Source organism: Staurois parvus, unplaced genomic scaffold (assembly GCF_062004578.1).
Source record: "Staurois parvus isolate SC_StPar_1 unplaced genomic scaffold, SC_StPar_1.0 ptg000142l, whole genome shotgun sequence".
Classification (NCBI taxonomy): Eukaryota; Metazoa; Chordata; class Amphibia; order Anura; family Ranidae; genus Staurois; species Staurois parvus.
In genome coordinates, this window is record NW_028317938.1 from 252,363 (window position 1) to 265,783 (window position 13,421).

General features: G+C 41.9%; 1 protein-coding gene across 1 annotated transcript in view; it reads right to left on the bottom strand.

Annotated features, from left to right (window-relative positions):
* Positions 1-13,421, bottom strand: part of LOC149465151 (protein argonaute-1) — a 141,126-nt gene that overhangs the window by 36,077 nt on the left and 91,628 nt on the right. The window contains exons 9-10 of the mRNA XM_089673585.1: positions 9,157-9,276; positions 3,676-3,798 (exon numbers count right to left, since the gene is read on the bottom strand). Coding sequence (XP_089529711.1) covers positions 3,676-3,798; positions 9,157-9,276 — 243 coding nt within the window. The remainder of the gene's footprint in view (positions 1-3,675; positions 3,799-9,156; positions 9,277-13,421) is intronic.

Consider the following 13,421-nt stretch of genomic DNA (forward strand, 5'->3'; position numbering starts at 1 on the left):
GCTCATGGAGTGTGTGGAGTTATATGGGTACACTGGGGGGTGGTTTCTTGCAAAGTTTTTGCCAGTGGCCAATCACCTGGAGGTGATGGGCATATAACTCATGGTTTAAGAATCAGCTCCTATATCCTGTACTATATAATTAAGTTTCTGAACCTTTAGGATTTGGCTGCATTATTGTATGTGTGACTAAGCTGTGATTTGATCTTGTTTATTCTCAGTTTAATCACAACAATGTAAACAGGCTTACTTAATGAATAAACCATACAACGTTTTACATTGCTATATATTTACTAAGCAAATGGTTTCAATGCAGGAGGGCTTTATACAGCTAGAGCACCGTACCAAACAAAACAACTGGTCATCCAAGCCACTAACTTAACATAGGTCAGTTTCTGACAGGGTGTCCCCTAATGGGTTTCCCAAAATGAACAAATACTTTTACCTTTTAGTGTTATGTCAGCATCCAATCTTTTCACACAGCAGATTCCACAGAATAGAGAGTGTTAGAAAGAACCCTAAGCAAGAGTGAGAATAATCAAGAGTTCTGGCTACCCGGTAAGATGTGGATAATGGATCAGAGGCTTTATTCCAGCCAAAGATCTACCAAACCTCCAGACACCAGTGTCCATAACAGGACCTATTAAGATTCTGAGAAAACAAAAAAAGTGTTTTCTCCACATCACAAACCATGAAACCCCTCACCATGTGTAGGTTTCTAGACAAACATACTGTCCACAATCCAACCAGCCAGTGCCACCCCCCTGCGAAGATCTGTCAGATGGAGCACATTTATACAGTGAGCACGGGACAGCCCATTAGCATTCCCATGCTGGGTCCCTGACCTGTGCTTTGAGCCATCCACTGTAGTGGTGAATGGTTTGTAATCAATCAAAACTGTCAGCCCAAAAGCTAATACTAATTAATGACTTTGGTGCCCAAATTATTGACAGACACTTACTTTCCACTACGGATTAGTTCCTGTCTGCATGTGTTTTCAGCTGTGGTATGCTGCTGGATTTTCTTCCCCTTTATTTTCTGTGACAAGACTGCTCCAAGTCCAATATCAGAAGCATCTGTACAAGAAATTCTTCACGGATGTTGCTGGGTAGGCAAAACGGGTTCCTTATAGAATACGGTTTTAAGCTCCTGAAAAGCTCCTTATTTTTCTTCATTCCTTTTATCCATGATGGACTTGCTCCCTTTGGTGGGATGCTGCTGCACCTCCTTGGACTTAACTTACAGCGTGCCTTCACTTTTTACAAAGGAGCTTAATTCCTGGACTTCAACTGTAAAACAGGAAACACTGTACACCCTCCCCTTTCCTCACCCAGGTCCATGCTTTATTTACCTCTGTGGGCACTGAGATGTGAGTGCCCATGCAGCCGGTCGACTGGTTTGGGGATTTAAAAATCCTGCATTGCTCCCTCTACTCCACTGATCTGTCCTGGAAATGATACACAGAGACAAGAGAGAAGAGCAGGGATTTCTAATCTTCGGACCACTGGACCAGCTGCATCAGCACTGACAGCTCAGAGGGGTTAATAGGGAGGGTGTATGGTGTTAGTTCACCTTTTTCTATACACATGAACTAGCACTAAGTATGGTAACAGGAAATCTCAGACTTTCCCATTCTATCAATCACTTTTTATCATACCTTTCAGGGTTGTTATTATTATAAAGGGTTCTATTAAATCGTTCTACCAGTCCATAAATTTGGAGTTGGTACAATAAAGTGTGCAGGTAAGTCATTTTCAGCAACTGAAACAGCTGTTACCTGTGACATGCAAGAGATTTCTTAATCTGTCAAAATTTCCTTTAGAATACCAGTACAAAAATAGGTGGAGCTGATATTTCACTATAATCTTAGAGGAGATGTTTTTGAGAGTGATTGCTTGTGAATATGGGGTGGCATAGTCAAGAACTACCAATATGTGCTTTAGAAATGACCCTACCAGATCCTAACCACCCCCTTTAAAGGGACCTCAATTATATGCAAGAATACCAACATACTTTGAAATGTGGTTGGGGTGCAATAATTTAACATTCAGGTCAAGATTTACAATACACCTCAATTGCTTTGTAAATAGTAGGCCAGAAAAAATGCAGCACAGTCCATTCTTTTGTTTTTTTCACTCATAAATTACAACCTAACAGATTAGAATGGGCTAGATCAAACACCATGTTAGTCTGAGACTGAATAACTACCAGCTGCTCCATAACTTACTATTATTGCTACTTTACAGTATGCCGTAGGTCATGGTATACTGCAAAATGGCAGTACACAAGACTAACATCTGAGTCTTGATATACCCCTTTTTTACCTTTACAGTTTTCCATGCATTTTTCAAATTGGCATCTTGCATCTGTGAGGTCAAAATCTTTCCTGACCACAGTTATGACCGTTACTTCTGACACTCCTCCGACTCCCCAATATGACTGCTAGTGGTAAGTCATCAGGTACATCTGGCACTGGGTATCAACATCCCCCTCACGTTCAGGCAAAATAATAACATCACTTACTTTGCCTCACAGCCCAGTGTTATACTGTGTAGCAAGACCTTAAGCACACCCTTGGCATGCTTTACAGTTCGACTAGGTGCCTCAGCTGAGACATCTGCAGTAGGATAGTCTTTAACATCACCATGTATGAAATATTCCAATTCAGTCTGAGCCAAACTTGACAGGATCCACCAGACTGCCATGCACCAATGTGACAAGACTGTCCTTTTCTTGTAATAGGACAGATCTGCCTTCCAGCATTTCCTAGGTGTGTTGCCAGAACAGGCTTGGAAAATAGTGGCAAATGCTTCCCCATGTGACATTGCATAGACTCTTGAAAAATGGGGCAATTGGCAGTCACATACCCAGTCCCTGCCACCTCCAGCACCTAATATACCCTTCCACTCTCAAGGAAGAAACTCCTTTTGGGCTATTCATATCTGGCACCCAGAGATGTCTAACCCATTCCCCCCCCCATGACAGCATATTTATACATTGGAACAGTCTTGCCCGAGTTTTCCTGATTCCAGTGGTTACTAGTTTGGGGGCAAAGGACCCGATGTAACCACTTGATCCACAATCTGAGATTTGAGTAACTCCACTTGTTTGAAAGGTGGAACAAATCATACATCTGGGACCTAGCTGGCTTATTAGGATCTTGTTCCTATGGGTACACATCCTATGCTCTCATGGCCATGGTTAACCCTGAGCCTGGCTAGTATTTCTCCTTTGAGTTTAGGATAATCCTAGGAATGTAGGCCTTTTGGGTCTACCCTGTTAAAAATGGTGCTAGCGCATCAGTCCACTGCTCCTCGGCTAGCTTGGCACATTCAGTGCCTCTTAAAGATGCTCAGGAAAGATTTAAAATAATCCGCTAGGCTCTGTACCAACTATCAAAGTGTAGCTGTTGGGTGTGTATCTGCTGCTGTAAAGATGGGTTCACTTGCTGTTGTGAAGCTTGGTGGGCTTCAGTCAGTTGTTGCATCTCCTGTACATTTAAACAGTTTGTCTCTTGCAGTAGCTGATTAGTCTGCTGTTGGGCAACACTGCACTATTGCTGGTTAGCGTTTGCCAATATGAGTTGTTTTACAAGGACATTAACCATGTCATACCATGCCTTATACATTAGATTGTAGCTACTCTATAAAACAGATCAGGGTAACATTTTTAACTTACCCGTCCTCCATATTGTAAAATGGGTGCTGGAAGGACCCTTCCTGTGACTTCTGTCATGTCATCTTTTACTTTGATCCCAAATTCCTGGATATATGGGTCCAGATTATAACTTGCATTTTTCATCTGTGGGCACAAAAGACATATTACACTGACATAACACAAATAGTTGAAATGCAATATTTGCGAATTCCACTAACAGTTGTCATTTTCCAAAATGACCCAAAAACAGGCTAACCCAATATAACAAAGGTAAGGTAATTACCTCGTGCATAAATTAACATAGTAAGGAGTCACCGGCTATACTTTTGGTGTTGAAAATACACCTAGCCCAGTCCTTTGCTGGCTTGTTTAATAATGTGAGAATATTCTCTCTCTCTATGTATATAGATTGTGGGAACTCGCTTCCAGTGGTAGAGCTTTTCCTTTCAAAAGCACACAGCAACTCGCTTCTTTTTAAGGGCCTTTTTGCCCAATTTTATTTAAAAGAACATCCCGTAACATAAAGCTTCTCACGCAGGGGTATCCACCATCAAGCAAAAACAACAAAGATTCAGCCTCCTGGCTTGTACTCAGTTTGATGTCTGTCTCCTGCAGACTCTTCCCAAATTATGGCTCTCGCACACAGCTGGCCACTAGCACACAGCTAGTCTGGTTTCTACCTCTCCTTGGTGGAGCCCTCCTGACTCCCGTCTGCCGGGGTGGAGCCCTCCTGACTCCCGTCTGCCGGTGTGGAGCCCTCCTGACTCCCGTCTGCCGGGGTGGAGCCCAGAACCCTGGTCCTGACCCTAGAAGATTGCCCTGCACACCTGAGCAATCAGTATCCTGGCCATTTCCAAAACCTGGTCCCAGGATTGGAGATTTCATCCCTCCCAGATCTCTTTGAAAACTCCAGGCTTCAGATCCCAAAACGGACTTAATGAATAAATGAGGAAACCGAAAAGCCAGTTTTCTCTGCAATACATCAACCCTCTGGAGCCCCTCAACCTGCCTGGTTGAGAATCCTGGGTGAAATAACTTTTCCACATCGTGACAGATCGCCACACTGGCACAATATATATATATATATATATATATATATATATATACATACATACACAAACACACACACACACACAATATCCTACATAATATCCTGGATTTTACAGTACATGGCCCTGTCTATTGGCCCCTCAATGTGGCAAAGATAACTTGTACTTTTAGCAGAGAAACCGCCCAAAGCATAATGTTTCCACCTCTGTGCTTGACTGTAGGGATGGTAATCTTAGGATCATAGTCAGCATAATTATTCCTCCAAACACAGCGAGTCGAGTTAGTGCCAAAGAGCTCAATTTTGGACTCATTTGACCACAGCACTTTCTCCCAATCCTTCTCTGAATCATTTAGATGTTTGCTGACAAACTTCAGACGGTCCTGCATATCTTGAGAAGGGGGACCTTGCAGGCTCTGCAAGATTTCAATCCGTGCCAGCATATTGTGTTACCAATGTTTTGTTTGGTGACTGTGGTACCAACTGCCTTGAGATAATTCACAAGCTCCTCCAGTGTAGTTCTGGGCTGGTCCCTCACTTTTCTCAAGATCATCCTTACCCCATGAGGAAAAATCTTGCATGGAGCTCCAAACCGAAGGCGATTGACGGTTATTTTGTATTTCTTCCATTTGCTCCAACAGTTGTCTCCTTCTCATCAAGCTTCTTGCTGATTGTCTTGTAGCCCATTCCAGCCTTGTGCAGGTCTACAATCTTGTCCCTGACGTCCTTTGACTACTCTTTGGTCTTGCCCATATGGTGAGGTTTGAATAGAAGAAAGATTCTGTGGACAGGTGTCTTTTATACACATAATGATACACATAAAGATTGTTGTAAGGGAATTCCTGTGAGATGGCTGGCAAATAGAAATGTGCATGCACATGGAAATATCCAGAAAATAGTGACCAGATGTGTGCATGTGCACAGAAATGTGCAATCGCGCACGGTGAATCTTGGCGCTAGATGGACTATTTAAAGGGTGCCTCTGCCTGTGCTTACTGCGGACTGATCTTCAGCTGTCCCCGTGTACTGCTGTGTTCCTGTGTGATTCCCTTGTTGCTGACCCGGCTTGTTCCTGACCTGACTCTTGATTCCTCTCCTGCTTGATACTTGTTCCTGACCTCGGCTCTGTTCCCGACTTTGGCTTGCTTATGGTTTGGTATCTTGCTGTGCGCCCGTTGATGACCCTGGCTATTCCTATGACGTTGCTCCCGTCTCCTATTCCAGCTTCCTGCCTTGCTCTGGTGCACGCCTGGTGGTCTACCATACCAGCTCTGCATATCACTACTGTTCCTGAATTGGTGGTTCACCAGTTCTTTAAGGACTCCAGCTGCAAGTTCTTCAGGCAACATCTGCTGGCACTCTTGTCCCCATGGTCCCTAGACACCCTCTGTTCCACTTCCAGCGGGGTCAGGGCTAGTGACACAAGTGAGGCCGACCTCATCATTTCAGTCTCCTATCAGGTACATGACAGTTGTGATTAGGAGGACCTTCTTAATTTGACAGGACTAATCTGTGCACCATATGAGCACATAGACAGTCTGTGGGAGCCAGAATTATTGTTGGTTGGTAGGACATCAAATACTTATTTTACTCACTGAACTGCAACTCAATTTATAACATTTGTATTGTGTGTTTTTCTGGATTTTTGGTAGATATTCTGTCATCTATTACATTAATTACATCTATGATAAAAGTTATAGACCCTTCATTTCTTTGTAAGTGGGCAAACTTACAAAATCTGCAGGGGATCAAATAATTATTTCCCCCCTGTACCCCAGTTTATGCGTGGTTTATGAGGTTCAAGCCAAGGCTAACCTAAGATAAGGGGATAAGCAGGAGATGTTATCAAGTAGAAGCTTATTGAATCCTAATGAAATTCCCCAATGGATAGAGTAAAAGGTACCACGCACAAGGTCACCAGACCCATGGACAAGGGAGCGTTATCAACAGCTAAGATTGAAAAAGATTTGTGCACCTTAGTCAAGGGAATCTGTAGACAGTGTGCTAGGGCACCATCATTGAATTTGCTAGCGCCTCCAGAATATATGAAAGCTGAGAAGTGATAAGAAAATGTGGCAGAACTAAGTTGCAAAGGAATAAATTGTTTGTCTGAGAGGTGAATATGGCATCGTATAGTCTAGAGAAGAAGATCCCACCCGCACTTGACTCTTGGCGTTTCCTGGCCTGTTGGGGCAGCTGGTGACAAAGTGGCTGTGGTCCCCACAGTATAAGCGGAGTCCCAGGGATCTTCTTCTAGCTTTTTCCCCCAGAGGATAAATGAGTAGCGCCAATTTGCATGGGCTCCTCCACCTGGTGGTTTAGAGGACCCCAGAAGATCCGATTTAGAAGAAGTGAGCAGCATACTAGGGGGCAGAGGAACAAACATCTCAGTACTCCTTTCACATAAATGCCTGTCTATATGGATGGCTACTTGAATGGCTTTATTCAAGGACTGATTCGGGGTAGTGTACTATGGAGTCTTTGATAGATTTTGATAAGCCTAACCTGAACTTGCTTCTTATAATTGGATCATTTCACCCTGAGTCGGGTGCCCAGCGGCGTAAATCAGAACAATATTGTTCAGTGGTACTTTTACCCTGATGTAATGATTTAAGGTTAGTTTCAGCTGAGTGGGCATGGTCAGGATCATCAGAGTAAACTCAGGGCCTTTAAAAATTCTTCGAATGACCCTCGGGCTTGGTCATTTGCGGGCAGACTAAAAGCCCATGACTGGAGGTCCCCTCGCAACCATGTAATAATTAGGTCAACCAGCTGTGCTTCAGAACCAGAAGAGCTTGGCTTAAGCACAAAGTATATTATACAACTGTTTTTAAATTTGGAAAACACATGGGGGTCACCAGAAAAGTGATCAGGCAGGTTAACCTTTGGCTCTGGTTCTTGCGTTACTGTTGGAGGTGCATGTGACATGCCTGATGAAGGGGTCCTGCGAGACTCCGAAACGTTGCCTTGCTGTAACTATGTGATCGTTCATTAAAACCTTTGCACCCATATTAGTGATCCTCTGTGTACTGGTGACATTTTCTCTTGCTGGTTCCAGTATGAATCCCAAGGTTTTACGGATACAGGTGCGCTGGTTCTATTGTTGTAATTGAAGACAGTAAAGATTTAAAGAATTGATTGAAGAATCCAAAGTAAAATAATAAACTGGCTAAGGTAAGAGTGATTTCTCCATAAATGGAGAAAGGTCCATCACCTTAGAGCACTAGCAAAAAATTGAGTATTCACAGAGTGGGGTAGGGTTATAGAGGGATGCCCAGGGGGCATGCCCTCAAAAGCTTTGCCAGTGTCTAGTCACATGAAGGTTCCAGTCTATGAATACCAAGCCCATATTCTGTACTGTACGATTAAGATAGGGTAACTATTATCCTCTGCTAAGATGTGCATTAACAATATAACACACATGCGTCAGCAATGCAATAACCTTGACCCACTCAGTTTACATGTTACTGATGCTGTCCTGCATGTCCCTATTAAATATTTAATACATGGTTATAAATCCTTCCCAATTCTTCTGCAACATACAACATATCAATGAAAATAATCTGCTCTGATGTGGCTAAAAACTCCACTGATGGTAGATCTTTATTTATATGTATACTTGGATTCTGTCGCATTAACAGAGCTCACATCTTTCATCAATTCAAGCATGCAATCAAGGCCCCAAAACATTTTACATGTAACTGATCGTTTTTAAAAGCTAAAAGTTAGCAAAAAGACCACAGTATTCTCAGACTTGGGAGACAAACTACTTAAAGCCCAACTCCAGAAAAACTAAAACTCCTTCCTTGCAGTGGGGCTGCACCGCACTACTAGGGTTACATGCTTGTTTATGTCTAGGAGAGTAAAAAATATTTTACTTACCTGATCCTCTACTCCCTAGCAGACACCGCTCCACCATGCTCCAGCAGTGGACTGTTCTCCACCGTCCTCACATCCAATGCAGGACTATGGACACTGCATTGGTCTTAATCATGTCAAAGGATCTTGGACTCAGGGAGAGTGCGGGGGGAAAAGGCTGCAGGAAGAGTCTGCAGTAGCAGAGGATCAGGTAAGTAAAAGCGGTACTTTTCCAAATCCCCTAGGCCTATACAAGCAGTTCTTGCAGCACAGGAAAAACTCCATTGCATGGGAAGAGTTTTTGATTTCTTGGGTTCAGCTCTAAACATTGGCTATTACCTAATTTATGGCCTAATGCCAATATTTTGTCAATGAATCAGGTCTGAAATTTGAAATTCATCATTTAGTTATTGACTTTTGATGACCACAAGTAAAATTAAATTAAAGGTTCCATCCAAACTTAGTTCTATAGGGCATACATCTATATGACTGCTACAAAGCACTACTGAATATGTTGACAGGACATAAGTAAATAAACAATAACAGCACCTCAGTAGAGATTATTGTTCCAATAATTATTGAAAAAATTCACTCACCAGCCTGCTGATCTCTTCTTGTCTGTCTGGTGCAGACCGAGCTGTTGCTTTAATCATTGTGGAGGTCTGATTGTCAGTCAGCTTCTTAATACATCGTTGGCCAGCTACAATGTTACAGACCTACAAAAACAATAAAAATAATATTTTTTTTAACCACTTGCGCCCCTGAGAATTTATCCTGACCAGGCCATTTTTTGCATTATGGCGCTGCGTTACTTTAACTGACAAATGTGCGGTCATGCAACGCTGCACCCAAATTAAATTTACGTCCTTTCATTCCCAAGAATTGAGCTTTCTTTTGGTGGTATTTGATTGCCTGTGCGTTTTTTTATTTTTTGCGCTATAAAAAAAAAAAGACGATAATTTTGAGAAAAAAAAAAAAACTATATTTTTTACTTTTTGCTATTAAACATGTCCAGTAAAAAAAAAAAAAATCAAAGTTCCTAATAAATTTATGCCAAAATATATTCTGTGATATGTCTTTGCTAAAAAAAATCCCAATATGTGTAAATTAATTGGTTTACATGAAAGTTATAGCGTTTACAAAATGGTGGTATATATACTGGGATTTTTTTAAACATTTTTTTTACTAGTAATGGCAGCAATCAGCGACTTTTAGCGGGACTGCGGTGGACATTCTAGACACTGGGGGGAACTGACTTGGTGTCAATGACATCCCCAGTGACACCAATACAGTGATCAGTGCTAAAATAAAAAAAGCACAGACACTGTACTAATGGCACTGGGCAGGAAGGGGTTAACATGAGGGGAGATCGAAGGGTTAACTGTCTGCAGGGAGTGTTTTATTAGGGGGCGATGTCTGTGTGTTTCACTGTAATCGCACTGCTTTGGATGGCTGTGCACAGCCATGCAAAGCAGTGTGCCCGAGCAGACAGAGGACAACTGTTAGTAAACAAAACAGTTCTCCTCCCCGTCGGAGATCTTCGGAAATCACCGGGCGCCGGTGAGTAATTATCGGCCGGTGATTGACAGCTGGGGACACGAATGGTGGCACGGGTAGGGTACGCACCCCCTACCTGGAAATGCAAAATCACACATACATATACACCGGGTTCCAAATTATTATGCAAATTCTATTTAAGTGTCACAAAGATTAAATATTTTGTTTTTCAGTTTAACTCATGGATGGCATTGTGTCTCAGGGCTCTTTTGATCACTGAAAACAATCTCGGACACCTGTGATAATTAGATTGGCCGGTGAGCCCAATTTAAGGAAAAACTACTAAAGGAGGGTGTTACACATTGTTAAGCAGAGCACCATTTTCAAGCAATATGGGGAAGAAAAAGGATCTCTCTGCTGCCGAAAAGAGTGAAATAGTTCAATGCCTTGGACAAGGTATGAAAACATTAGATATTTAACAAAAACTTAAGCGTGATCATCGCACTATTAAGAGATTTGCGGCTGATTCAGAGCACAGACGGGTTCATGCAGACAAAGGCACATTGAGGAAGATTTCTGCCAGATCCATGCATTGGATCAAGAGAGCAGCTGCTAAAATACCATTACATTGCAGCAAACAGATATTTGAAGCTGCTGGTGCCTCTGGAGTCCCACGGACATCAAGGTGTAGAGTCCTCCAGAGTCTTGCAACTGTGCATAAACCTTCTCTTCGGCCACCAATAACCAATGCTCACAAGCAGAAACGGCTGCATTGGGCAGAAAAATACGTGAAGACTAATTCTTCATTCTTCTGTTCACTGATGAGTGCCGTGCAACCCTGGATGGTCCAGATGGATAGAGTAGTGGATGGTTGGTGGACGGCCACCCTGTTCCAACAAGGCTGCGACGTCAGCAAGGTGGTGGAGGAGTCATTTTTAGGCCGGAATCATGGGAACAGAGCTGGTCGGCCCCTTTAGGGTCCCCGAAGGTGTAAAGATGACCTCTGCAAAGTATGTGGAGTTTATGACTGACCACTATCTTTCCTGGTACAGTAGGAAGAACTATGCTTTCTGTAATAAAATCATCTTCATGCATGACAATGCACCATCTCATGCTGCAAAGAATACCTCTGCATCAATGGCTTTTATGGGGATAAAAGGAGAGAAAGTCATGGTGTGGCCTCCATCCTCCCCTGACCTCAATCCTATTGAGAACCTTTTGAGCATTCTCAAGCAAAAGATCTATGAGGGTGGGAGGCAGTTTACATCCAAACAGCAGCTCTGGGAGGCTATTCTGACATCTTGCAAACAAATTCAAGCAGAAACTGTCCAAAAACTCACAAGTTCAATGGATGCAAGACTTGTGAAGCTGCTATCAAATAAGGGGACCTATGTTAAAATGTAACGTGACCTGTTAAAATGTTTAAAAAGTTAAAATGTTGTTGAAAGTTTGATTGAAATAGCTTTTGATTTCAGTAAATATGCTGCAAACACAACAAATGACAATTTTCAGTTCTTTACAACCTATAAAGTGTTTTGAAACTTACTGTGCGTAATAATTTGGAACAGTGCATTGTAAGTTTTTTATGTTTAACAAAAATACTGTTATCATTAGGAGGTTTGTTCAATAAAATTTGAATTTCACTCTTAATAGTTGAGAACATGAGAATTATGCTGACTGTTATTTACATCAATTATTTAGGCAAATGAGAAAAATATCATTTGCATAATAATAATTAACCCCCCTCCCCGTAACCAGTAGATATTTAGTATTTTATTTTCCATTCTTGATCCCTATCCCCTTTGATCATGAAGCACCAATTTAAGTAAAATATAAGGCTTTATAGCAGGCATTGAAAAGCCACATTACCAATAGGCCCTGAAACCTGGAAAGCACACTGTATCAATCAAAACAGGTTCTCTTGTTTGTATTCTATATGTAAGGTAAACATCAGCTGCAGATCCAAATGCACTGAGTTGGTCCACACATATTGTATAAAGCTGTGTAGCGCTTGCTCAAAGGACCCGTAAGGCGTTCTTCGCTAAGGTGATTATATACAGTTTTGTGAACAAGTATTTTGCCCCCTTCCTGATTTTCTTGCATATTTGTCACACTTAAATGATTCAGATCATCAACCAATTTTTATTACACAAAGATAACCCAAGTAAATACAAAATGCAGTTTTAAAATGATGATTTACTAAGAGAAAAAAAAGCTGTCCAAACTTGCCTGACACTATGTGAAAAAGGAATTGCCCCCTAAACCTAATAACTGGTTGTGCCGTCCTTGACAGCAACAACTGCAGTCAAGCATTTGCAATAACTGCCAATGAGTCTTTAACATTGCTGTGGAGGAATTTTGGCCCACTCTTCTGTGCAGAAGTGTTTTAAATCAGCCACATTGGGGTGTTTTTGAGCATGAATGGCCTGTATAACGTCTTGCCACAGCATCTAAATCGGCTTTAAGTCTGGACTTTGACTAGACCACTCCAAAACCTTAATTTAGTTTTTTTTTGTTTGTTTTTTTAGCCAGAGGTGGACTTATTGGTGTGTTTCAGATCATTGTACTGCTGCATAACCCCAAGTGTGCTTGAGCTTGAGGTCACAAACTGATGGCTGGACACTCTCCTTCAGGATTTTGTGGTAGAGCGCAAAATTCATGGTTTCATCAATTATGGCAATTCGTCCATGTCCTGAAGCTGCAAAGCAGCCCCAGGCCATCACATTACTACTGGGCGGAGTCTTCTGTGACGTCACCACGTTCCGGCCGATGGTATGACACCGTGGGAATTTTGAATTCGTATACTGCCTTTATGCACTTCATCTATGTAAGTGCAATATTTTCCTGAAAACATTTTTTGAGTTTTATCGGGTTGTACTATGAAGTCTCTTCTGTTTTAATCCTTCTCTGCATTGTATGGAGAGCAGTTCTATGCAAGGAATTCGTTTAGGTGAGCACGCAGCTGTCCATCTATTTTCCTTGATATTGCTAGCATGGGTGTCAGTGAGGAATCTGAACACCAACTGCTTGTTTGATCCTTTGATTGGAGATCAAGGTGTCTGGTAAGAGGCTAATCTGTCTGTTGTGGCGAGCACTTGTGATCACCATAGCACTCTGTTGGAGGATGTTTTCAGCACACAGCACTTTCACATTGGATCTGGGACTTTTTGCTAATTTATATTATGTATATAGACTTACTTATGGTCTATATTTGGTATATTGTGTTTAGGTACCGTGTCAGATTGGTTTAGTGTACAGCGCACATTACTACCACCATGTTTGACTGTTGGTATGATGCTTTTTATGAAATGCTGTTAGTTTTTATGCCAGATGTAATGGGATGTACACCTTCCAAAAAGTCCAA